This window comes from Schistocerca piceifrons, chromosome 2 (genome assembly GCF_021461385.2).
Source record: "Schistocerca piceifrons isolate TAMUIC-IGC-003096 chromosome 2, iqSchPice1.1, whole genome shotgun sequence".
In the NCBI taxonomy this organism is placed as follows: Eukaryota; Metazoa; Arthropoda; class Insecta; order Orthoptera; family Acrididae; genus Schistocerca; species Schistocerca piceifrons.
Genome location: NC_060139.1, coordinates 654,161,139 through 654,188,544, shown reverse-complemented (window position 1 = coordinate 654,188,544; position 27,406 = coordinate 654,161,139). Strand labels below are relative to the sequence as shown.

Here is a 27,406-nt window from a genome sequence, read left to right as displayed (position 1 = left end):
TAACGTTTAAGCTTTATTTTACCAATCTCGGATCACGAAAAAAAATCATAATTTAATAATTTAAGCCGGCCGGTGTGGCAGAGCGGTTCTAGGCGCTTCAGTCTGGAACCGCGTGACCGCTACGGTCGCAGGTTCGAATCCTGCCTCGGGCATGGATGTGTGTTATGTCCTTAGGTTAGTTAGGTTTAATTAGTTCTAAGTTATAGGCGACTTATGACCTCAGAAGTTAAGTCGCATAGTGCTCAGAGCCATTTGAACCATTTTTAATAATTTAAAGTTTTGTCTGCTGTTTAGTAATTCGCATGTATAACCGTCATAGCGTAGTACGCTGAGTAATCAATAAACAGCGTTGTTAGTTTTGTAGTACACCAAAGAACTAGTACATGGCGTTGTTAGTTTTTTTAACTCTGCGTCATGTATTTTCGGAAGTTTACGTCAGTGACAGCATTAAATGCCGTTATCTTATCTTTACAAATAAAATCTTAGAGCATATTTACTTGGGTAGAATATACATGTTTTACTGATTACGCTTTGTTTATTAAAATCCTAATGACATTCCTTTGCTTGTTTTAATACGCTTCGTTTATATTCTTTGCTAGGAAAATCGAATTTATTTAACATTTCTTTGTGATCTTGGTGTCTACTCATTACATTTTGATTTTGTTTTATTTACAAATAAAAATGCATTGAAAATAGTCACGTCCTTCTGAATACATCAGAACGGCTGAAAGAGTGAAGAGTATGCTATCTCAAGAATCCTATGAATAGGAAACTGAGACGTCTATCGCTCTTTGGAAACTCCTTCCGAAAGCGAGGTGCGGCGTAGCTCTGATCGTGAGAGTCACGAATTATCTCGCCCTCAAAACCTTTCACCAAAGAGGCTTAAAGTTACTTCTCTCCAAAGTAACGTCATAGAAGGGGAAATTTTGACGGGAAGTGGCGGAGGCGAGCGCGTTTTCATATGTAACTGTTCACCATTTCACTTTAAATTTTCGCAGTTTACGGTGAGCTTATGTTATTCCGTGACCAAAAGTAAGTACAAGACCAGATGCCACTTGCTGTGGGTGTGACCCATGTGGTAGTTGCCTTTTGCACGCTCAGCTCTGCTTGAGTCTCTCCCGTGTTAGTAAAGCATAGAACCTCTTCGTTCATGACTCCTGTCGTACTACTTCAAACGTTGTATACAAAGAAGTTTTATAAGTCACAAATCAATTTCGCGCATACGAAGTCTCAGGCACAGCGATAAATGTGTACTAAGGCAACGTCGAATTTCTCAGCTAGTATATAAATAACTTACTTGAAATGTAGAACAACATCAATGCAATAGACATTTTGGCTTAGGTCAGGCAGTGGGTCATTCAATTTTGAGTAGCTCTTGTGAGTGTGCTGTCTGACAAGAGTATTGATGATTGCCTCTAATAAATTGTGAGCCCCCATTTGCTTTGCGTCCGACCGCATTTCTTGTCGGGTTTCCAGGCGGATTGGGTGCGTGCTAGGCAGCAGAGTAGCTTAGAACAGCTTACTGCGCTAGATTTGCATAAGCGTTACTGAATTTCAGTGTCTCAAAGTATTTTAGTTGCGGTAAGTTACAGAGCTAAAACAACTTTCTGAATTACAACAGTCTGCCGCACTGGCTGTCGTTAGTTATAGTAACATGGAGTCTTATTTTGGATTCTCCACTGCTGCGCAGTTTCAGTTGTGTAGACAGTTTCACGTGGTGCATTATAACCCGCTAGCAGGCATTTTTGAGTTACAATCAATGCCTCACGTATGGCTAGCCATACACTGTTAAAATGCTGCGAGTCAGATGAACTAAAAATTAACAACATGACACCAAATGTCTGCTGAGTTGTTACAGCCACCTGCACCCTTACCTAGGACTAGAATGTCTGATACCTGTCACACAGGTATAATGAACTTCCAAACCTACTAAATATCAAGTGAGGAGATCCATGATTTAATTAGCGGTCGCATTGTAAGTTAGTATAGTAGATGCGACAGTAGCACAAAAGAATTTTGTTGCCTGATATCATCGTATTAATAACGAGGCACATTTTCTAATCGTGAACGAAGACAGAGTGAACTCACGAGCAGCTCCTGCATCTTGATGCGCAGCAGGTAGCTTGTGACGACGATTCCGCTGACGATGATGAACGTGTTGTAGACGACGTGCGGGAATATGAACGTGCGGAAGTTGTCCGTGATGAGCGCGTCGCCCGCCGCGTACAGGCCTTCTGCCACCAGCGTCAGCACCTGCAACACGCACGTCAGCCACTGCTCATGTGTACGTGTGGCTCAGCGTCTCGTATACCACTATTGACGAGAACACGACCTCAGCTTGTCTAGTCCGTCGCCCGGGATAGGTTGTTTAAGACGTATTCCCACCTGGCCAGCGACATATGTCTATCTGTATGTATCCGTGACCATCAACCATGGTGACTTTATTCTATGCTTACTTGTTAGAGCATCCAGTAGCCCTGTTCCTATGCCCATAATAACCCTGTAACCTATGGCATGCAGTGAGTATAGATGCACCCGTGTCGGACGTCGGGTTCTGTACCTCATAGCGCAGTGGTGGTCCTGAATAGTATGGCTGCTCTCTGGTTGTTACTATCCAACGCTGAACTGGCCCGTGGCCTGTCTATCATTGTTACAATCAGTCCCAGTCATTCACGCTTCGTTGCTTGCGGTGCTTGACTCTCGCGTTTGCTCGACTGACGGTCAGTACAGGACCTGACGCACTCAACAACTATTTTATGTGTCGTGGTTCAGGAAGTGGTGTCTTTCCAGTGTAATACCTAGGAATTACAATTATGAAAACTTAAATTGGAACGAACGCACAGAAAATATTGTGGGGAAGGCTAACGAAAGAATGCGTTCTATTGAAAGACACTTCGAAAATTTAACAGATCTCCTAAGGAGACCGCCTACACTACGCTTGTCCTTCCTCTTTTAGAATACTGCTGCGCGGTGTGGGATCCTTACCGGATAGGACTGACAGAGTGCATCGAAAAGTTCAAAGAAAGGGAGCACGTTTTGTATGATCACGAAATAGGGAAGAGAGTGTCACTGAAATGATACAGGATTTGGGTTGGACATCATTAAAACAAAGGCCTTTTTCGTTGCGGAGGAATCTTCTGACGAAATCCTAATCACCAACTTTCTCCTCCGAATGCGAAAATATTTTGTTGACGCTGACCTACATGGGAAGAAATGATCACCATCATAAAATAACGGAAATCAGAGCTCTTACCGAAAGATGGTGTTCCGCGTGCTATACGGGATTGGACTAATAGAGAATTGCGAAGGTGGTTCGACGAACTCTCAGTGAGGCACCTAAATGTGGTTTGCAGAGTATCCATGTAGATGTAGCAGTTACATGCACCTGATTTGCCCATTAGTGTATATCAACAATTGATTTCCGTGTTTTGAATCAATCACAGAACCGTACGGTGCAGGGTGGATGTTGCTCTTGCAAGTGGGACAAGTAAATTTCGAATCTGTTTCTGTTTAGTTAATATTAGCCACTAAGATACATGTGAACAACTATTAGGAGGAACACTGTATCGGGGAAGGCATCTTCTTACATGAGTACAGCGTGGTTACCCGACTTAGCATCCCCACATTTGATGCGACTTTTTAGATCTTGTACATTCAGGTATCTTGAAGTGGTTAGTTAACACTTTGTTGCACTAAAGATTGTGGCCGTCTAAAGGTGATACAGTGGTGTATATTGTTGGAACGTAATAAATAGCAGTTTTCTCTGTATCAACCCACTAGGGTAAAACCCAACAGGACAGCTAAATTGGTAAAACTATATACAACGGGAAGGAAACAATAAGCTCATCTCATTGTCGTTTATATTCTCGTAAACCCATCTGCAGTTGCAGTGCTTCAACAGGACAAGGAAGACTGCGATAACACTCTCCAATGACCTACCCTCTCTTTTTTTGTTGCAGGTAAGACCAGCTGATGGAAGTCTGCTGCTTCGCGTAACACCGCCAGGATCGCCTTATACGAGTAAGTTAGTCTCGTTTGTAATTACGGAATGGAAGGATAAGTATGAGCGATCCTCCGAGAGAGTATCCATGCCAGTCATTAGTGGTATGGGACCGGGTGCACGCGACTACCGAAGGATATAGTATGAAGCTCATCAGGTGCGACTGAAGACATTTCATTCTTACTATTCGTTGAGGTTTATTAACCATCAACAGAGAAACAGCTTGCCTCATTTAGGGCATGCTAAACCAGACCAACCACAAGGAGATAATGTAATACTACCTACGCTCCCGTCCGCTATTGGGCGAAGCCAGGGAAAATGTTCTGCTACTGATTAGGTGAATCGGACTTTGATGTTACGTCCGGAGTTAAATAGCCTCAGTTATTAATAGAAATGGCCGAATATTCACTAGCAGGTCGTATGAGGGAAGGCAGTTCTTCAAGGAGTGAAATGAAACGCTATCCTGATTAGTAAACAACTATGTATTTTTTACAGTATTCAGTAGAAAAGACATAAATTTTACAGCCATAGTTAGCACAAAAAGCAAAGTAAAAAAAACACACACACACACACACACACACACACACACACACAAAGAAATCAATATTAAAAGAGGACCTCGTATGCGAGGAATCATTACGTTAGTATCCTTCTGATTTGTTACTAGGTAGAGAGCAGCATCTAAGCAACGATTAAAAAAAGAAAAGAAAAAGCACGTCTTCAGTTCCGACATAAGCAGCTAAGAACACTCATTGACGATTGGATACCGCGGGGCTGGGAAATTGCAGGGAGTTTGACTGCTGCTTTCAGCCGCTCCTCCAAGTAGTCCCAGATACTTTCTGTGGGTTTAAAATCGGGTTATTTAGCAGGCCAGTGCTGGAGGCAGCCCTGTGAGCACAGGCAATGTCTTGGAAGGCGGGACTGTTCACAGCAGACTCATCATGCAGATGTAGAAGAAAGGGCAACACGAGGCTACCGAAAATGCTGAGATAAACATTTTGGTTCTTTTTCGCCATAACCTGAATGAATGGCCCTAAATCACGCTGTGAAAAACATTCCCGCAACATTACATAACTACCACCGGCCTGAACTACATACTCCACCCACAGTAGGTTAAGTGCCTCATTGGGCCGTTGGCGGACTCGGCGCGCTCCGTCTTGAGATAAAGGGCAAAATCGCGTCTCGCCCCCAAGTTAGCGACTGTTCAGTTCCTGTGTTGTTTGGCCCTGTGTAGACGTGCTGTTGTGACTAGTGGCCTTGTACGAGGTACCCGACTCCGAATGCGGTCCCCTTCGTTATTTTCGCTCGGAAACTGGTTAAGATGGACCTGCATTCATTGATAGCAACAAACTGAAATTAGCAAGTCGTAATATTCGTCTCCGGTCCCTGTCGATTAGGATGTTTTCCCTAGCGCTGTTCTTACGCCGTATTCCGTGGCTGTAAGTGATGCACCACCCCTTGCGCCCAAGTTGAACAGTCTCCGTTGGCGTGCCAACAAATCGGGCAACTTCATTCACGGTGTGCTCATGGGGACATCCAAACACGATAACTCTTTCTGCCATTCAGTCACGTATCCACAGCGACCCATCTCATTGCGCTGGCACGTAGACAGCACTTCACTGCTATGACGTCATGAGGGTCACATGATTAAGCGATACCAGTTATACGATATTTACAGCGCTCCAAAGCGACTAGTTTACTCTTTTAAGAGGCTGACCAATATTTTGATCTATGAGCTTGTTAAACAGATTTGTCTTGGACAATATGTAGACACATGATAGATCTATGTGTAAAGTTACGTAAATACAGTACTTTTTTTTGGAAGTACTGGTTAGTAATATAGACAGACATCCAACCAATTTATCTCGAACACCCCAAATAACTTTTACACCAAGAGCAAATGTTGGTTAGCTACTAGTGAGACAGCATAATTGACTTTCCTCGAACTTTGTTCATCTTCTTTAAGTAGCACTATATATTTTTGTTATTCGGTAAGCCACTTCGTTCTCTCAAGACTTGTTGAAACACGTATCACAGTGTACCATTTACATAAACATGGCGTTATTAAAAACTTAGCACAAAACTGAGTTTGAATCTCCTGTAATAGTAAACAGTGCACGTACCTGGGCTAATTGACGGTAAACAAATGGAAACACAAGGAAAATGCACGTGCGTCATTCAGTCAGCCTTCTTCAGTTGAGATTTGTGTGGTGATGCAGTTTTTAATGAATACCTGTCTTTACCGTCGCCAATCTGTCGTTTAAAAGTGCTACAGTACTGTACTGCATGTATCAGTATTGTAAATAAGAAAAGGTTATTGCAGTTACTCTTCTGCTAACGTACATTCTCCAGAGACGAGTAGCATTTCTACGTTCTCCTCGTTGGTCTACATCGTACTTACACAAATCTTCAAGTAAAGACGCTTGGCTAAATGAGCAGTGCGCGTTTTTCTCGTGTTTCCATTTGTTTACTAACTGCTCCAGCAAGTGAGCGAGTTATATTACTTCGGCTATCTGCTCTGTTTGCTACTACGGAGCCGGCTGCTGTGGCCTAGCGGTTCTAGGCGCTTCAGTCCGGAACCGCGCCGCTGCTACGGTCGCAGGTTCGAATCCTACCTCGGGCATGGATGAGTGTGATGTCCTTAGTTTAGTTACGTTTCAGTAGTTCTAAGTCTAGGGGACTGCTGACCTCAGATGTTAAGTCCCGTAGTGCTTAGAGCCATTTGAACCATTTTTGCTACTACGGAGAGTCAACTCAGTTTTGTTACGTTTTAGTGCCGTCATGTGTACTCATTAATTAAGCATACCTGCGGAGTACAATGTATTACCTGGAGTTTCCTCATCTGTGCTAATCATTGAAACTTAAACTGTCAAAGATCTTTTATCAACACCTAAAAAGTGAGTGTAATTCCCTTGGAACGCATTTCCTGCCATACGTTTGTATGATGTACACATATGTACAGCTGTTCGTAAATATTACATCATGCGTTTTATAAAATAAAAATTGAAAAATTGCGTATTTTTAACACTTTCGCCTGTAAGAATTACGTACACGTCTCGTTCGAGCTGTTCACAATAAATGTTCGTCAACTTAATTGCATTTGTGCGATCTTGGGAGAAAATGTTGCGTTGCTTGTCTCAGTGCTTTTGCACGATTCCTAATAACTGCAGCAGCGTCCATGATGCAACCAAACAGTTCACCTCGCATATTCACCTTTCATTTGTGTGCCCAACCACAACCCTATAAACTGAAACCTAATTAGCGTGAGGTCTGGCGATCTTGGTAGCCAGTTGATTGTGCTACCACGACCAACCCAGCGATTAGGGTAATTCCGTTTGAGGTGTTTCCTCACATGTCTGGTAAAATGTGGAGAGGCTCCGTTATGCTGGAAGTACATTGCAGTTGGCGTGGCCAAAGGATCGTCCTCAAGGCGTTCAACAAACGAATTTTGCAAAGTTTTGCAAGTAATTCTGTCTCGTAATTCGCTCTTTAAAAATGACTGGACCTGTCAGCATGTTAGCGATCGTGACGCACCAAACATTGGTCGAAAAGCGACGTTAGAAATTGATTTCCACTATAGCGTGTAGGTTTTCCTGCGACCATCGACGATTATTAATTGTGCTCTTCATCCACTCCGTGTAAACATCTTTTCATAGTATAGCAAATGGCGATTGTTAGTGACAAAGTTCAGGTCGTGTGGCATTGTCGAATGTGAGAAGATTGTGGACACGCAGTATCTGAAACGAGTACAAATTTTCCCATCAGATGTTCGCCATACACATTTTCCTGGGCGACAGTCAGAAAGTCGCCTAGTACTGGTAGCAGGACTACGCTGAACCAGCTCAACAATGCGTCACTATTCCCGCACAGATTGTTGAAGTGCACGTTCAGAAGAAATATGAGAACTTGGAAGAATACCTGTTTCACGCAGTGTGCTGATAAATACGGTAAACGCTCTACGACCAGGAATTCGACGTGTTTGACTTGTCGGAAAGCGCCGACGGTATTCTTCGACAGCAGCAGGAGACGTACACGACTGCACAAGCCGTAAACATACGATGATGGTTTAATAAGTCTCGTGAATTTCCATGAAATAATGGAACATTTTTGTTGCACCTCCATGGTAGGTAAGCTTCATTATTCTAAGGGTCGTATAAAGAATTTCCACAATGTACAGCGTGCAGTTTATTATTGACAGCCGTCTGAATTGGTCAGCGTGTCTCCTGCGACTGAAATGGGAGAAACCTGTGTTTCGTGCTCTTATTAAACATTTTCATTTGAAGGGTTGGACAGCCGCAGAAATCAAAACAGAATTCGGAGGAGTTCACACGCACTCTGCACCGCCATTTGAGACCATTTGTTTTTGTGTTAACGGTCGGACAAGCTGAGGAAGAAGTGCGCTCCGGGCAGCCAATTGAGGTCAGCACAAAGGAAACCTCTGACAAAATCGATGATATGGCAATACAAGACGGCTAAATGAAAATTCATGAGATTGGTGAGACTGTAGGCATCAAAACTGAGCGGGAACAAAATATCCTGCACGGAGAATTGGCTATGAAGAAGCTGTATGCGATGTGGGTGCCACTATTGCTTACAGTCGTTCAAAAGCGCATCTTGCACGACATTTCAACACAATGCTTGTCGTTGTTTAGTCGCAATACGCAAGACGTGCGGCGATTTGTGACTATTGATGAAACATGCGTCCATCATTACACACCGGCGCAAAACGGCAGTCAAAACAATGGAAAAGGGCTGGTTCAAGTGCACCGCAGAAGGCAAAGACTATTTTGTCAGCTGGTACAGTGATGGTCACTTTTTTTTGGGTTCCCAAGGAGTAATCCTCATGGATTACTTGGAAAAAGGTAGAACCTTAACAGCACCGTATTATGTTTCATTGTTGAATCGTTTGAAACTTGCGTCGGTTGGAAAAAGACCAATGTTGGCACACAAAAAAGTGCTCTTTCTGCAGGATAATGTACCGTCTCACACATCAGCGATAACAATGTCGAAAGTGCATGAATTGGACGTTGAATTCTTTCCTCGTCCACCCTATTCACCACACTTAGCTCCAAGTGACTTCTTCCTATTCCCTAACGTGAAACGTTAACTTGCTGGTAAGAATTTTTCATCAAATGAGGAAGCGACCAGTATTTTGCGGAGTTGGGCACAACGTGTTTTTGCGATGGAATGAAAATGCCGGATGATCGCTGGAGCAAGTGCATATCCCTCAAAGGAGACTTTGTCGAGAAGCGGATTGAGTTGTTTACGAAACAAATATTTTTTTCTTGCATTTTTACCAGACTTATCAAACCACCTTCGTGCAAAATATCTGCATGTTCTTCATTACTGTAGATGTGTGATATTTTAGCCAGCATGTGTACAAACACAGTTAACCTATGCTTCTCTCTGATACCATCTCAATCCGTCGCAGTACTTCACTCACAGCGCACCACGGAGAACTCCGCGATCAGTGGTCTGGTTTAATGGCAGAAAGACATCCCGAGCAAAAAGGCTGAAGGCAACGAGTTAGGTTGGACTGGAATAAAACGTGAAAGAGGTTGGGTGGGCAAAAGACGTGCTTGCACGACACTAGTCCAAAAATAATACACTTGAATAATACACCTGAAATATGTTCTACCTCGGAAACCATTCGGAATAGCGCATAGGTGCACAAGAAGATTTTTACTTCAGATGATTGTTCCTGTCATATCCTTGAATATTGACAGCTCCTCCAGGGACAAGCTGTATTTGCGTGCGTGTTAGTTCAAAAAATGTGTGTGAAATCTTATGGGACTTAACTGCTAAGGTCATCAGTCCCTAAGCTTACACACTACTTCAGCTAAATTATCCTAAGGACAAACACACACACCCATACCCGAGGGAGGACTCGAACCTCCGCCGGGACCAGCCGCACAGTCCAGGACTGTAGCGCCCTAGCCCGCTCGGCTAATCCCGCGCGGCTCATATGCGTGTTAGTGAACTCTGCAGAGGTACGCTGAAGCAGCTGTTTCTGCCTCTTGATTTACGCCTGGGTGCGTGGGTCTCTTTCACGACGGGCTGTATGGGACGCGATGTGTGAGCGAGTGAGACCCACCAGCTCGAACAGCTTGGCGGCGAAGCTGAGCGAGAGCACGGGCGGCGCGGCGCCCTTGAGGTCTTCGTCGCCGGCGCCGGTGGCGGGCGGCAGGTCGACGTACACGTAGGCCGACGAGGACGAGCTGCCGCAGATGCTGGCGCGGCCGCCCTCCGCCGTCCGCCAGAAGCTCACCTTGGGGTCCATGCTGCAACACGTCCACACACAGCGCCCTCAACACTCCAGCACCCCTCTGCAGCGAAATCCGTCAAAGCGGCAGGCTGCTCACTATTATAATGTAGAGTTGCACAGCGAAATCTTGTTACGGTTTTGGCGATAAATATGGAGCTCCGAAATGCTGGTTTGTTCACTTCCACAAACGACATGCAACATTCTGGGCTCAACATTGTCCAGGCAGCTGATACTACTGTGCCCACCCAGCCCCCTCCGCAATGTTAATCTTTTCCCATTTACAATAAGACTGTAGCGACACTTTGCTCCGTCTTCAGCTATTCAGGCACTACTGCATAGTGCATTAAATCTATGTCTGCAAGGTCCTGTAACAAGTAAATGCTCCTTCTTTTTTCATTATTATTTTACAATTTGTGGCTTTTGGCCTGAAGGCCATCCAGCCATTTGTACATCTACATACATACTCCGCAATCCACCATACGGTGCGTGGCGGAGGGTACCTCGTACCACAACTAGCATCTTATCTCCCTGTTCCACTCCCAAACAGAAGGAGGGAAAAATGACTGCCTATACGCCTCTGTACGAGCCCTAATCTCTCTTATCTTATCTTCTTGGTCTTTCCGCGTAATGTAAGTTGGCGGCAGTAAAATCGTACTACAGTCAGCCTCAAATGCTGGTTTTCTAAATTTCCTCAGTAGTGATTCACGAAAAAAACCCCTCCTTTCCTCTAGAGACTCCCACCCGAGTTCCTGAAGCATTTCCGTAACACTCGCGTGATGATAAAACCTACCAGTAACAAATCTAGCAGCCCGCCTCTGAATTGCTTCTATGTCCTCCCTCAATCCGACCTGATAGGGGTCCCAAACGCTCGAGCAGTACTCAAGAATAGGTCGTATTAGTGTTTTATGAGCGGTGTCCTTTACAGATGAACCACATCTTCCCAAAATTCTACCAATGAACCGAAGACGACTATCCGCCTTCCCCACAACTGCCATTACATGCATGTCCCACTTCATATCGCTCTGCCATGTTACGCCCAAATATTTAATCGACGTGACTGTGTGAAGCGCTACACTACTAATGGAGTATTCAAACATTACGGGATTCTTTTTCCTATTCATCTGCATTAATTTACATTTATCTATATTTAGAGTTAGCTGCCATTCTTTACACCAATCACAAATCCTGTCCAAGTCATCTTGTATCCTCCTACAGTCACTCAACGACGACACCTTCCCGTACACCACAGCATCATCAGCAAACAGTCGCATATTGCTATCCACCCTATCCAAAAGATCATTTATGTAGATAGAAAACAACAGCGGACCTACCACACTTCCCTCAGTCACTCCAGATGATACCTTCACCTCCGGTGAACACTCACCATCGAGGACCATCTTAGTCTTTTGGAATTTTAGAGTAAGGTTACATTTATCAAAAATATCGTAATTAAAATTAATATATTATTTTGATGAAGGAGAGTTGTTAATTAGTTGCTAATGGTTGATGAGAAATGGGTTAACTGTTGTATGAAATCACTTTGCAAGTTTGCATACAGGGAACGTTAGTTACCTTTGAGATAGGACGCGATGAGTTGTTAGGCAAGAATGCGTTTAAGGCGACAATGACGCCATTGTCAGAACTTCACAGAGTTAGAACGAGGTGTAATAGGGCTACGAGAAGCTGGATGTTCCTTCTGCGACATTACAGAAAGACTTGGCACAAATGTAGCAGCTGTACATATTGGTGGCAGCGGTGGTCACGGGAATGTACGGTCTCAAGAAAACCAGGCTCCGGACTGTCACGTGGCACTACTGCGAGGGAAGACCATCGTGTTCGGCACATGACTATGTGACGTCATACGTCATCTGCAGCAGCAATTTGAGCAACGCTTGGCACCACAATCACACAACGAATCGTTCTACATCGGTTACTTAAAGGAAGGCTCCGAGCCAGACGCCCTGTAGCGTGCAGTCCACTGACCCCAGACCATTTTCGACTTCAGTGGTGTCAAGTGAGAGCTCATTGGAGGGCAGGGTGAAGATCTGTTTTGTTTTCTGATGGAAACTCGGCCTGCCTGGGTGCCAGTAATGGCAGTGTGTTGATTAGGAGGAGGTTCGCTGAGTGTCTGCAATTAACCTCTGCATGATAGACACCCTGGACCTACATCTGGAGTTATGGTTTGGGTGCGATTTCGTATGCAAGCAGGAGCATTCTCGCAGCCATTCCTCACACCCTGACAGCAAATTTGTTCGTCACTCTGGTGATTCGACCTGTTGTGCTGCCATTCGTGAACAACATTCCAGGGGGTATTTTCCAGCAAGACAGTGCTTGCCCACACACCGTTGTTGTAACCCAACATTCTCTACAGTGCGTCGACATGTTGCCTTGGCCTGCTTGATCACCAGATCGGTTTCCAATCGTGCACTTGTGGGACATCATCGGATGACAACTGCAGCGTCATCCACAAACAGCGTTAACCGTCCCTGTATTGACCGACCAAGTACAGCAGGCATCGAACACCATCCCACAAACTGACATCGGCACCTGTACCACAAAATGCATGCCTGTTTGCATGCTTTCATTCAACATTCTGGCGGTTACATCGGTTATTAATGTACCAGCATTTCACATTTGCAATGGCTTATCTCGCGCTTAGAGTAGCCTATGATCTTGCAGTGTTAATCACTTAAATATGTTACCTAAACAAATGCATTCCCGAAGTTTCAATACTCTACATTAATTATTTTTGGATGTTGCAGTTTTATTTTCCATCAGTGTATTTAATGTTAGCTTGTCCTACGTGGTTCAGTCACATGGTCCCTGTTTTATAAATGGTTATGAACTGTAAACATTGGAAAACATCGTGGACACATGGCGGACGATTGTGTATTAGTTTTCAGGGTAGCATTCTGAATTTTGTTTTATATTTCTTTATCTGTCGTGTATATTGTGTAGAAATTCGGTTTATTTTATGTGCACTGTGTAAAAAAAATGTTAAATTTTAAGCATTTATTTACAATATTTCTATAATGAGTTTGTATCCTAATAATGAGTTACTAACAAAATACACATATATGAAAGGGTAAACTAGAAAGACAAGCAACATGAATTTAAAACGTAAAATTTAAAACATAAAACAATAATAAGTAAAACAAATAATTTTGCTTTCCGGGCGGGAAGGCGTGCCGTTGCGCGGCACGAATCCGCCTGGTGTAGTGTCGAGGTCCGGTGTGCCGGCCAGTCTGGATGGTTTTTAGGCGGTTTTCCATCTGCCTTGGCGAATGCGGCTTGGTTCCCCTTATTCCGCCTCAGTTACACTATGTCGGCGATTGCTGCGCAAACACTGTCTCGACGTACGCGTACAAGATAGTTACTCTACCACGCAAACGTTGGGGCTACACTCGTCTTGTGTGGGGTGGAGGTGAGGTGAGTGGACTGCTGTGGCCTGTTGTGTGGGCTTGTGCGGGGACGAAGCCTCTCCGTCGTTTCCAGGTCCCCAATTCAATACAATACAAAACAAATAATTAGAGTAACAATAAATGTTTAGATATTTTGATTAGGTGTGTTGAAAATACTACGAGAGTATATTGTGTACAGCTTGTTTTCCAAAATGGTATTTCAGAAACCAACTTTATTATATATGGATGGATAATTCTTTAATTTACGTTCTAACAAAAGCTTTCATTATTCAGAATTAGTTAATTGTGGTGAGGTATTTTGCAAAACTTCGGATTGTTATAAAAGTTGATTATAGAGTTTTCAAGAACGTTAAGTACATTCCAGGTTTTATTTAATACACTTTTTTTATACTTCAATTTTTCGAATATATTTCCTCTGAACCTAATATGCCAAATAACATTTTGGGCTGTGTAAAAGTGAAATTGGGAAAAGCTAACAAAAACGTATTGCGTAATTTTGATAGCTCTACATAGCCGCCAAGTTTCATCAAGGTCGCTTATTTACACCTGGGAATGTTCCCTTACCAGTCACGTTGCCCAAAGTTGCTTTCAACTTATGTATAAAAGCTTCCTCTGGTGGCTGTCTGGCATTTCAAAATGAATTTTCGCTGCAGGGGGTTGCGTGCTTACTCAGAGCTTCCAGGGAGGTTAAAACTGTGTGCAGGACCGGGACTCGAACCTGGGATCTTTTGTCTTTCACAGGCAAGTGCTCTGCTGTCTGAGGTGTCAAGCATGACTCATGACCACCGCTCACGACCTTACTTCTGGCCGTACCTCTTCTCCTACCTTCCATATTTCACAGTTGTTCTCCCGCATACCTCGCAGGACTGAAAGATTAGATTTGAAAGATACTAGATTAAGCGAGTGTTCGCGTGCAAACCTGAAGACATAGTTTCAAAAAGCGATACTATATTTTTTGATAAATTAAAGCAACAGAACTAAACCGCGCAATGGTTTATTCAGAAGGGATTTCGATACGCACACGTTACTCTGTGAGTAAATGGGTCCAATGTGCGAGGAGTATTGTCAAAGGAAAGTGCCGCCCAGTATTGAAATGTTGGGCTATGCAAGACATTCGCACATCGACGTGTAACGTATGGCATCGCTCCATTGTTAACAGTATTGTACTCTACGCAGTTAGTAACTCCCTTCCATGTCTATCTGGCGTAGTCGCGACGGTGGTGCCACGCTGGCCAGATCTTCAGTTTTCCTTGCCAGTAATACGTGCCCAGAGGAAAGTAATAATGTTGTATGTGTAACGACGTTAGGCATTGCGATTAGGGAGTCCGCGTGTTGTGAGTGTGTGGGCGGACTGACCTGTATGAGGACCTGCTTGGGGCCTGCGCTGGCGTGCGGGCGGCCGCCTTCACGTCCATGGCTGGCTGGCTGGCCTCTGCTGTGCTGTGCTGTGCTGAGCTGCACACTGACCGCACGCACTTGTCTGCCAGCCTGACACGCATACCCACGCCGCGGTCCCGTGGCTTCCTCTTCCTGCGCTGTCCGACCACCGCATCCTCCGTCCGCGTTCTGATAAGCTGCCACTGTGTCATCTGGGACAGGGCCCACTGGTGTACGTGTCAGATATAGAGAGCCGCTTTCCACAGTAGGCACCGTACCCATCTACAGGGTGAGGCAAAAGGGATGAACGGTTTTCAAATGAACAATACATCGTTAGGGGTGCTTCAAAAAAATTTTAATTGCAGAATAACACTAAAATAATATTACCATTTAACAAAATTAATGCTTGAAAACAACATCTCTCAGGTGACGGCCGTTTTGAGCGATGCACTTCTCAAGGTGCTCTCGGAAGTTGGCTTCAACTCCCTGCAAGATGCCACTGTCTATTTCGACGATTCCACACGAACAGCTTCTTTCAATTCTTCAAGTGTACGTGATTTATGCGCATACACACGTGATTTGAGGTAACCCCACAAAAAGTTGTCACACATGGACAGGTCAGGAGAACGAGGAGGCCAATGAATGTCTCCGAACCGGGAAATAACTGTACCACGAAAAAGAGTCTTAATTGCTTCCATAGTCAATTTTGCCGTGTGAGCTGTAGCTCCATCTTGCTGAAACCACACTCGCCGGATAGTAATCTGAGGTAGGAAGAGTTCAGTGATCATCTCTCTATATGAAACTTCCTGGCAGATTAAAACTGTGTGCCGGAGCGAGACTCGAACTCGGGACCTTTGCCTGCGAACCAGGAGAGCTTCTGCAACGTTTGGAAAGTAGGAGACTAGGTACTGGCAGAAGTAAAGCTGTGAGGACGGGGCGTGAGTCGTGCTTGGGTAGCTCAGTTGGTAGAGCACTTGCCCGCGAAAGGCAAAGGTCCCGAGTTCGAGTCTCGGTCCGGCACACAGTTTTAATCTGCCAGGAAGTTTCATATCAGCGCACACTCCGCTGCAGAGTGAAAATCTCAATCTGGATCTCTCTATATCGTTGATAGGTCGTTCTCGTCATGGAAAAGTATGGATCAATAACATCTGTACCTGTCACAGCACACCAAACAAGTCACCTTGAGACTATGTAATGGTTTCTCATGCAGTAGTTTTGGGTTTTCACTGGCCCAATAACAACAGTTGTGCTGATTTACCATTCCATTCAAATGGAAATGAGTTTCATCACTCACATGCAAAATAATGTTGTCATTTTGCTCAGATATGGCCTCCATTTCTCGGGCAAAATTTATCCGCTGTTCATAATCTCTTGGGTTAATTTTTGCACAATGGCCATTTTGTAGGGATGAAATTTTAGGTTAGTGTGCAAAATACGCCTTACCGAGCGATTAAGGGGGCGCAGCTCAGCCGAGTGTCTTCTAGCAGATCGACCAAGACTACGGTGTATGGCTTGCCGAACTCTTTCCATATTTTCTTGTGTCCGAACTGAGCGAGGAGCTCCTGGCCGTTTTTTGTTCATAACTGTTTCTCGTGTTCGAAATGATTCTAGCCAACGTAAAATGGTGTTACGAGTGGGAACACTTATCATGTCTAGCGAGATTGAAATGGCGACGAAGCTCACGCTGCACTGCAGCGATAGACTCACTGTTGCGCACAAAACTTTCATAGCTAAACACACGATGTTGCACAGTCCACGGCTCCATGACCTTGATTAAACAAAATGCAGGAGCTACCGATCACATTATCACATCACTCACCGCACTCCGACCGTCTGAGCCGGAGTACTAGCTGTTCTAAAAACGTCCGTCGTTTCTGCCTCACCCTGTATAACACCTCACACTGTAACAATAATTACCATTCTTCAAAAATATTTATATTTCTGTGGAATCATCTTGTCATTCACCTCTGTTTATGGAAAACATGCAAAACCAAAGAGTGGAAGCCTATATGTGGATTTGAACTCCTCTTCTTCTGAACACTAATGCATGGTGTTAACCATTGTTGTTCGTTTGCGTGTACTTAAACACTAATGAAAGTCGACACATTGACTTCTCTGTTGGGAGGCGTCACGAGTCAGCATGAAGAGAGAGTGATGCGGGGGGGGGGGGGGGGGGCAAACCTTAAAAGCTTTTAACCAACTGGCCCGACTGGTATAAAAAGAAACAGCTACTAACATCCAAAAATATAAATCTTGGGACCTAAAGAAGATTGATGAAGAACGGTGTTTGCAGCACAGCTGAGAGGAAGACGGAGATCATACGATTAGAAGCGCTTGAAATGTGGTGTCACGGGAGGCTGTTGAAGATCAGATAGTTTGATCGAGTATGAGCTAAAGAAGTCCTGCAACAACTCAAGGAAAAAGTATGTCTCATAATAAAGTAATGCAACAAAAAGAATAGTTGATTATGTACACTGAGGTGTCAAAGATCATGGAATAGCGATATGCATCTACACAGATGGCGGTAGTATCGGCTACACAAAGTATGAGAGGGCAGTGCGTTGGTGGAGTTGCCATTGTGGCCCAGTCAGATGAGTTTCGGTTTCAGTTGGTAAGAGCTGGTGGTAGGGTTCGAGTGTGGCTGAGATCCCACGAAGCCATGGACCCATGTTTTCAACAAGGCATTGCTCAAGCTTGTAGGGGCTCCATAATATTGTGGGCTGTTTGTACCCATCGAATGGACTGGTTTCTCTGGTCTAACTGAACCGATCATTAACTGCAAATATTTATGTTGGACTACTTGGAGACCACTAGCAGCCATTCTTGGACTTCATGTTGCCAAACAACGTTGTGATTAATGGATGATAATACGCCATGTCATAGATCCACAGTTGTTCATCATTGATTTGGAGAACATTCTGGACTCTGGACAATTCGAGCGAATGATTCAGCCATCCAGATCGCCCGTCATGAATCTCATCGTACATTCATGGTACATAATCTAGAGGTTAGATAGTGAACAAAATCGTGCACCGCCAACATTTTCCCAATTATGGACGACTACAGAGAGAAAGTGTAGCTCAGTAGTTCTGCAGGGAACTTCCAACCACTTGCTAAGCCCATGAAACGTCGAGTTGTTGCTCTACGCTGCGCAAAAGGAGTCCTGACACAATATTAGAGGAGGTATCTCATGACTTTTGTCACTTCAGTGTATTGCGGCATTAGGCGTGCTGAAAACAGTAGTTGAAGGGAAGGTAGAGCAAGATCATATTACGTATTTGTATGTAGGGCAGATGTCGATGACGTGCAGTGTAGCTGTTACGCTGAAATGAAAGGATAGCTAGCAACCAATGGCAATGGGGAGCTGAATCAAACAGATCTTGGGTTGATGACCAAAACAACAAAAATACCAATACCCCGACATTACTTCTGGATGTTTCTGAAAAAGCAAGCGTGGAAATTTAGAATTTAAAATAGATTTGATGGTGACTTCATGGGAGAGGTAGCGCTAGTTCGAAAAGGGCAAGCCTGGAGCAAGAAATCATGGTCGTTTTGGAATAACTGCCCTGGCATTCGCGTTAAGGAGCCCAGGGAAACTAACGATGTCCTAGGTTTGTATGTGATTCGACGAGGCGCTCAACTCCATACTTTCCTAATACGAATGCCGTGTCCGATGCTCGACGTATATAATCTTACGCAGTTTCAGGTTTTTTTTTGGTCATAGATTTGGCTCTAAGCACTATGAGACTTAACATCTTAAGTCATCAGTCCCCTAGACTTAGAACTACTTAAACCCAACTAATCTAAGGACATCACACACATCCATGCCCGAGGCAGGATTCGAACCTACGACCGTAGCACCAGCGCGGTTCCGGACTGAAGCGCCTAAAACCGCTCGGTCACAGCGGCCGGCTGTCATAGATTTCCAGTACACAAATTTGTGTTATTGTACTCTGATACGTGCCGGCCGGAGTGGCCGAGCGGTTCTAGGCGCTTCAGTCTGGAACCGCGCGACCGCCACGGTCGCAGGTTCGAATCCTGCCTCAGGCATCGATGTATGTCATGTCCTTAGGTTAGTTAGGTTTAAGTAGTTCTAAGTTCTAGGGGACTGATGACCTCAGAAGTTAAATCCCACAGTGCTCAGAGCCATTTTTTTACTCTGATACGTAGAGTAAAATAACTAACGTTTCAGCGATTTGAGTCGCAGGGATAGGTGCAAGACACTTGCAGCCCTTTCTCGAGGGCCGTGTATGCGCTGTGTTGTTTGCTTTGTACGAGGTGCACTCCGAGACTGTCAAAATGTGGATGCTTATACGATAGTCACTCCCGCCCACTCTCCACTGCAGTGTGTAAATTACAAAGCCATTTACTCGCTCTATAGGTGTGTCCTTGGCGTTCCATCAGTTCATACCAATCGTAATCGTCCACTATAATCTACATCGATCTCGAATTATTGAGAGTTGTGTACTTAGCATTTTTAAGGTAGATCAGTGTACGCAGTTCGTAGACCATTAGTGAGAGAGGACTTGCGTTCCTGCTGCAGATAAAGATGAGGTCACTGTTCGTTTGTTCGGATGTAGGCCTTGTTGGTGACCCTTCCCTCACAGCTCCGAGTGTCATTGGCTTTGGTTACGCAGCTTCAGGGTGTTACCCATGGGGATCACTGTGGGGTACCAGACAGGGCAATCTGAGGGACGTCGACCACAAGCCATGTGTCCGCCAATCGGTCCTCTATTGTGGCTATTCCAGGTAGTGCCCACACTGAGGTTGGTCCCCTCAAGTGGGAGGTCATTTCAGAGTGTGGCCGGCAGCACAAGACTTCCCGGTGGGCCGATGGGTGGGCTTACTCGGTTCGTCTGACACACAAGCTTGGGCGCTATGTGTGGCTTACAAAAGTCCCTGGGCCAAATGAATTCCCTCGCACTCGGTGGCATTCGTAGTGGGTGCAACTAGTAGTAGTTGGGACTTCGAACGGTAGGTGCTTAGTAGGACCTCTCAGGGATATGACTGCAAAGGATGGGAGGGAATCCAGTGTGCACTCTGTGTACATACTTGGAGGAATCATTCCCGATGCGGAATGGATGCTTCCAGATGCCATGAAGAGCAAAGGGTGCAGCCAACTGCAGGTGGTGCCTCATCTTGATATTAAAGATGTGTGCCGCTTTGGATCGGAAGAGATTCTCTCTGGTTTCGGGCGGGTAGCTGAAGTAGTAAAGACTGTCAGTCTTGCTTGCGAGATGAACACGAAGCTCACCGTTGGTAATGTCGACAGAACCGACTGTGGTCCTTTGGTACAGAACCGAGTGGAGGGTCTGAATCAGCGGCTCAGACGGTTTTGCCACCATGTAGGTTGCGGATTCCTCGACTTGAGCCGTAGGGTGGTGGGTTTGGTTCAAATGGTTCAAATCGCTCTGAGCACTATGGGACTCAACTGCTGAGGTCATTAGTCCCCTAGAACTTAGAACTAGTTAAACCTAACTAACCTAAGGACATCACTAACATCCATGCCCGAGGCAGGATTCGAACCTGCGACCGTAGCGGTCTTGCGGTTCCAGACTGTAGCGCCTTTAACCGCACGGCCACTTCGGCCGGCGGTGGTGGGTTTCCGGGTTCTGCTAAATAGATCACGGGTCCACTACACGCAGGAAGCATCTACACAGGTAACGGGGGCGGTGTGGAGGGGACTGGGTGGGTAATAGATAAGAGAGTCTCTGGAACGTGCAGAAATGACTTCAGTTTCAAAGGATGCTGGGCGCACGCAGGAAGAGGGTAGACATTTGAACAGTAAATATTGTAGTTGCAAACTGTCGTAGCTGTGTTGAAAAAAAACCAGAGCTCCAAGCGCTAATAAGAGCACTGAATCTCGAATCGTTATGGGTATGGAAAGCTGGCCAAAGCTGGAAAGAAGTTCAGCAGAAATTTTTACAAAGGACCTAACCATGTTCAGAAAGGTTAGATTAAATACAGTTAGTTAGTGGTGGAGTGTTTATTGCTGTCAGAAATAGTTTACCTTGTAGTGAAATAGAAGTAGAAAGTTCCTATGAGTTAGTATTGGTAGACGCTATTACTTGACTACCGGAATAACTGGTTCCTTTTACCGACCCCACGACTCAGATAATGTAGTTCAGTTCAAAGAAAACTTGAGTCTCATTTCAATAGGTATCCCAATCATACAACTATCGTTGGTGGTGACCTCAGTCTACCCTTTATTTGCTGCCGCGCGGGGTAGCCGCGTGGTCTTGGGCACCTTGCCACGGTTCGCGCGGCTCTCCCCGTCGGCGGTTCGAGTCCTCCCTCGGCCGTGGGTGTGTGTTGTCCTTAACGTAAGTTGGTTTAAGTTAGATTAAGTTGTGTTAAGCCAAGGGACCGATGACCATAGCAGTTTGGTCCCATAGGAACTTACCACAAATTTCCAAAAAACTTTATTTGTTGGCGAAAACACATGTTTAAAGTCGGTGGTAGGCATAAAACGTTATCCGAAATCGTATTGAAAGCCATCTCAGAAAATTATGTAGAACAACTAGTTCAGGAGCCAAGTCAAAATGTAAATGGTTGCGAAAACGTACTTGACGTCTTAGCAATAAATAATCCTGATCAAAGAAAGAGCATCATGACTAATACAGCGATTAGTGACCACAAGGTTGTTGTAGCTAGATTGAATATTGTAAAATCTAAATCCGTTAAAAATAAACGCAAAATACGTCTATTTACAAAAGCAGATAAAAATTCGTTTGACATATTCCTAAGAGATAGTCTGCACTCCTTCCAGTCTGACTATGTAAGCGTAGATCAGATTTGGTTTAAATTCAGTGAAATACTATCGACGGCAATCGAGAGATATATACCAAATAAATTAATGAGATGTGGTTCTGATCCCTCATGAGAGGAAAACAGGTCAGGACACTATTGCAGAAGCAACGAAAAAAAGCATGCCATATTTAAAAGAATGCAGAATCCCCAAGATTGAGAAAGTTTTACAGGAGCCCGAAATGTAGTGCGAACTTCAATACGAGATGCTTTTAATAGTTTCCACAACGATAATCTGTCTCGAAATCTGGCAGAAAACGCAGAGAGATTCTGGGCGTATGTAAGGTACATCAGTGGCAAGACGCAATCACTATTTTCACTGCGCGATTACAGTGGCGATGTTATTGATAACAGCGCCGCTGAAGTGGAGTTGCTAAACATGATTTTTCGAAATTTTTTCCCAAAAGAATGCTAAGAAAGTGTTCCAGAATTCGAATCAAGAACATCTGCCAACATGAAGAACTTAAAAGTAGATATCCACGGTGTAGCAAAGCAGCTTAAAACACTTAAAAAGGCAAGGCTTCCGGTTCAGACTGTATACCATTAACTTCCTTTTAGAATATGCTGACACAGTATCCCCATACTGTCTTGCCACTTACAATTGTCCCACTTGTATCTGTTTAGTCACCGGCAAATAACTTTTTGTATTTATACAGTGATCTCCAGCAGTAGTAACATGTACACGAATGTATAAACACCTGAGGATGGGCACGATCCCGAAACCCGTCGTGTGACAAATAAATAATCTTTTATTCTGGATGGCACCGGAAATTTTTCTACACCTTATAAAGGAACAGTCACGGAGTTCAACAGCATCTACTACGGATAAAATTCATCTCCATACTTAGCAATCATACACAACCGCTCACTCTTAGAAAGATCCGTACCCAGAGAGTGGAAATTTGCCCAAGTCACACCAGTACCCAAGAAAGGCAATAGGAGTAATCCGCTGAATTACAGACCCATATCACTAACGTCGACTTGCAGCAGGGTTTGGAACATACGCGCTCGAACATTATGAATCACCTCGAACAAAACGATTCATTGACAAATAGCCAACACGGATTCAGAAAGTATCGTTCTTGTGGAACACAACTAGCTCTTTATACTAACGAAGTAATGAGTGCTGTCGACTGAGGACGTCATATTGATTCCACATTTTTAGATTTCCAGAAGGCTTTTCAAACCGTTCCTCACAAGCGACTTCTAAATTGAGTATCATCTTATTGTCAGTTGTGTGACTGGATTAGTGATTTCCTGTCAGAAAGGTCACAGTTTATAATGATTGACGGAAAGTCATCGAGTAAAACAGAAGTAATATCTGTAATGAGTCGCATTTCAAAAAAACTCACTTTGCTCTTTGGAGTGTAGAATGGAAAATAACCCGCTGGTGAAATCATCGTAAGAAACACTGATAACTTAAAAACACAATATTTGCATGAGTCGGTGATAAGAGTGCAGTAAAGACAGTGACTGAAAGAGTCGTCCTTTGGATCGAGTAACGACCATCTGCTGAACCCATAAAAACTGTGTGAGGCTTGCTGAAGAGCGGTTTCTGATTTTGAACATGGTTATAGAACAGCAGAGATTGTAGACATGACAAGGCGGTGTCGACGAACACATATCGCGCGGTTAATTGAATTTTAGCGAGTTCGTATTCGTGACTTCATGGATGGATAGTCATACGAAAGAATTACCCAACGCCTAACGTGCGGTTGGTTGGTGACAGTATTGGTGCCGGTGGTACAATATTCATCGTCCTGATTCCGGGTGGCAGCGGCGTACAGATTCTCGCTTGGATTGTCGCATTGGGCTTGCAGTCATTGCATATCGCTCGGCGGCCGCAGCAAGAATTCGGACCAATAGAGCATCTGGAGCAGCTGGCGTCTCAACGACAGAAGGCCGCTTTTTTGATGAATTTATTATTACCACCAGAGAATTGTGTCTGAGACGTCTACTAAGAGAGTACGGTGGCATTTTTACATTTCTCCGTATTTACCTTGACTTGACTATATTGTACTCTGTTCGGGAGTGTGCTGAAAAGAAATGTCCCGAATTTTTTATGTGAAAACTCTAAAAGATTTTTAAATAAAACAAACGTAATTAATATTCTACATCGTTTTCTTCATGTCTACATATTTATTTCTCAACAAAACGACCCTGGGGACGATGACATTTCTCGAAACGAGAGACCCGTTTGTTGACGCCGTCATTGTAGATTGTTTGAATTTGTTGACGGAACCAGAACTCATCTCTGCTCGCACTGCTTCATCATTATCAAACCGGAATCCCGAAGGTGTTCTTTAAGTTTTGGAAAATGATAAAAATCGGGTGGGGCTATGTTGGGACCGTATGGAAGATGATGGATGACAGTGAACCCAAGGCGTCGGATTGTTGCAGATGTTGCAGATGTTGCAGCGTTCGTGTGTGGTCTGGAATTGTCACGCTGAAGGACAGAGTGCTCCGTGTGTGGACGAACTCTTCCAATTCATGCTTTGTGTCCTGGAAGTCAGAGAGTGCCAGATCCGATGAATAAGGTGGATGTTCCAAGAATTCGTAGTTGAAATCTCTGTTTTCCGTTTGTCAAATCACGTTTTTTGGACAAGTGACGTGCCCCTTTTTCTCCCTTTTGCAATGTAGACCTGTTCTCAGGTGGTTTTTAATATAATTCCTGGCGTAATGTTTGTCAAGCATTCTTTTACCAGTTTCCCAGGTAATGAAAAAGAAGACACCCTTTTGCGTTGCAGAATACACACTGGCCACTAGCTCCCGGCAGACGATATTGATCACATGTATTTTTTCAAGTTTGCAACCTGTTACCCACTACTGTGAATGCTATTCATTTATTGGTCGACCCATGTCTCCTCCATACTAACAAATTGGCACAATATCAGGTCGGTTATTTTGAGGAAGAAAGGAAGATCAAGTCGATGATGATTACAGCAGTACCACATACTTGGATAGCACATTTATGGAAATGAAAATCGACCGTGTTCTTCATAATACAACCATGTTGGCATTCGTATTAATCAATTTATGAATACTACGGAAACCTTAATTCTTGATGGCATGACTGGAATTTTATGTCAGCGTCTTCCAAACGCGAGTTCAGTATCTTAATCATTGCGTCAGCTGGCTATGTGGATTCTTTATAAGACTGCCCACACATTTCTCAGAATTCAACAAATACAGCAACGTCTTGGCAAAAGCTTTGTTATTACTAAGTCTTGGCATAAAATCTACCTTATTCTTTCTTCTAATGTGCCTCTTGCGTCAACTATTTGATACACCTTTAATCACTATGCACTTTCTGGACATTTGTGGTGGCAACTTTTTGATATGTTCCACGGAGATTATCTTCAAGAAATGCACAGCGTAGTTAGAGTCCAGTCGCCTATTTATTAACTGGTTAAAATTTAAAATCAGATTACTTATAAAGCCGGCCGCGGTGGTCTAGCGGTTCTAGGCGCTCAGTCCGGAACCGCGCAACTGCCACGGTCGCAGGTTGGAATCCTGCCTCGGGCATGGATGTGTGTGATGTCCTTAGGTTAGTTAGGTTTAAGTAGTTCTAAGTTGTAGGGGACTGATGACCACAGATGTTAAGTCCCATAGTGCTCATAGCCATTTGAACCATTACTTATAAAACTTCAACTTCATTGTATTGATTTACATTGTCGATGAAGCGACAGAACAAAAAGTTTTTGTGACTGCAGAATGTTGTTATTGCTCTGTTTGACCTCACCACAAGCGGGTTCCCTGTAGACACCGTTCTGCGGCGATACGGACAACAGGTGCACCACAGGGTGCAGTTTACTCCAAAGCTCAAGTACTTGGGACAGGACAGTTTTAGAAAGCAGAACGTCTAAATTGCGCACACATTCACCGTGAAATTCTGGTGGTGTGTATATGAAATGAAATGCAATGTTAAATCTAGCCGTAGTGATATGTGGTCGGTAATTTGACCAACGACGCACAAACGTGGATGACGCTGATCCATCACGTGGTCCACAACTCGCACTACGCGATATCCATCTTTTCGGCAAGCTGTAAGAGTATGTGAGGGGGATGAGATTTCCCAAAGATGATGACGTTCACACAGCTGTTCTCGAACAGCTCCTTGAACAAGGGGCGGTTTTATATCGTCGAGAAGTGAACGATTGGTAGATCGTTCGACTGTTTATTACAGAGACCTGGCGACTAAGTTGAAAAATAGTTTCCATGCATCTGTATAATTTTTGCAATGTAGATCAGCATTAAGTAAAACTTACTTGGTCTGCCAATTTGTAACTTACCCCTCGTAAGAAGCGTAATTAACAGGATTATTCTGCAAATAATTTGGAACTTGACTTACTTTTCTGCGCAACGTGTGTCGACATAACGAAAAAATAAAAAAACAAAAACAAAAACCAGTGGTATCAACGCCATTTCTGAGAGAAAATGTATTCTTGCCCTTGTACGGCAGGTAAAGCGCTAGGGTCCGGAGACAAATTGCGGTACTTATTTTATTTGGCAGACTAGTTTAGCACAGTAAAAGTTATTTAGTTGCCATAATATGCAATACTTGAAATGAAATGATAAGTAAATGGACACCCTAGCTGCAACAGGCGTTGATATACTTCACTCGGGACATGTTGAAAATGTGTGCCCCGACCGGGACTCGAACCCGGGATCTCCTGCTTACATGGCAGACGCTCTATCCATCTGAGCCACCGAGGGCACAGAGGATAGTGCACCTGCAGGGACGTATCCCTTGCACGCTCCCCGTGAGACCCACATTCACAACATGTCCACACCACTACATTCGTAGTGCGCCTAATAGATGTTTGCCCATCATACTCATTAAAATATGGCTTCCCGGCCATTGACCTTCTTGTGCGAACGCACACGCTATGCCCGAACTCGTACGGGACATGTAGATTAATCTGCCACGAGTAATGAGTATGATGGGCAAACATTTATTAGGCGCACTACGAATGTAGTGGTGTGGACATGTTGTGAATGTGGGTCTCACGGGGAGTGTGCAAGGGATAATTCCCTGCAGGTGCACTATCCTCTGTGCCCTCGGTGGCTCAGATGGATAGAGCGTCTGCCATGTAAGCAGGAGATCCCGGGTTCGAGTCCCGGTCGGGGCACACATTTTCAACATGTCTCCAGTGAAGTATATCAAAGCCTGTTGCAGCTAGGGTGTCCATTTACTTATCATTTCATTTCTAGCAAAGCTGCAAGGTCATCAACGGTAACTGTTCTTTCGGGAACAGATACTATCGTCATATACAATACTTGAAACTTTTGACTGGTCGTGAGATCACCGAATTGGAGCCGTTAAGACTTCTTGTAACAATAGAGCGTCGCAAAGCGGGATTACCAGTCTATGTGCCGGTGATGTTTTGAGTGTGCGCGGTACGAAAGACAGGGAGCGGGCTTAGCGCAGTGATGTCAGCGCACGCACACGCAATCTCGGTGCGTCACATCCTCTCAGCTGCGCTGGCCACACACAGCCTCCACAAACCGCGCTGGGAACAAGCCACGTTCCGT

General features: G+C 44.4%; 2 protein-coding genes and 2 non-coding genes across 5 annotated transcripts in view; 2 read left to right on the top strand and 2 right to left on the bottom strand.

Moving 5' to 3' along the window:
* LOC124775901 overlaps positions 1-15,162 on the bottom strand; it is a 71,144-nt gene extending 55,982 nt beyond the window's left edge. For both annotated transcript variants that reach the window (XM_047250736.1, XM_047250737.1), the window contains exons 1-3: positions 15,044-15,162; positions 10,095-10,281; positions 2,089-2,253 (exon numbers count right to left, since the gene is read on the bottom strand). In XM_047250736.1, the coding sequence (XP_047106692.1) occupies positions 2,089-2,253; positions 10,095-10,281; positions 15,044-15,102 (411 nt within the window). In that variant the 5' untranslated portion in view covers positions 15,103-15,162. The remainder of the gene's footprint in view (positions 1-2,088; positions 2,254-10,094; positions 10,282-15,043) is intronic.
* Positions 1-27,406, top strand: part of LOC124775900 (adenylosuccinate lyase) — a 492,241-nt gene that overhangs the window by 242,900 nt on the left and 221,935 nt on the right. The gene's annotated exons all lie outside the window — the stretch shown is intronic.
* On the bottom strand, positions 26,514-26,588 carry Trnat-ugu. Its single transcript has one exon. It is a non-coding gene; the product is annotated as a tRNA-Thr (tRNA).
* Trnat-ugu lies at positions 26,929-27,003 on the top strand. Its single transcript has one exon. It is a non-coding gene; the product is annotated as a tRNA-Thr (tRNA).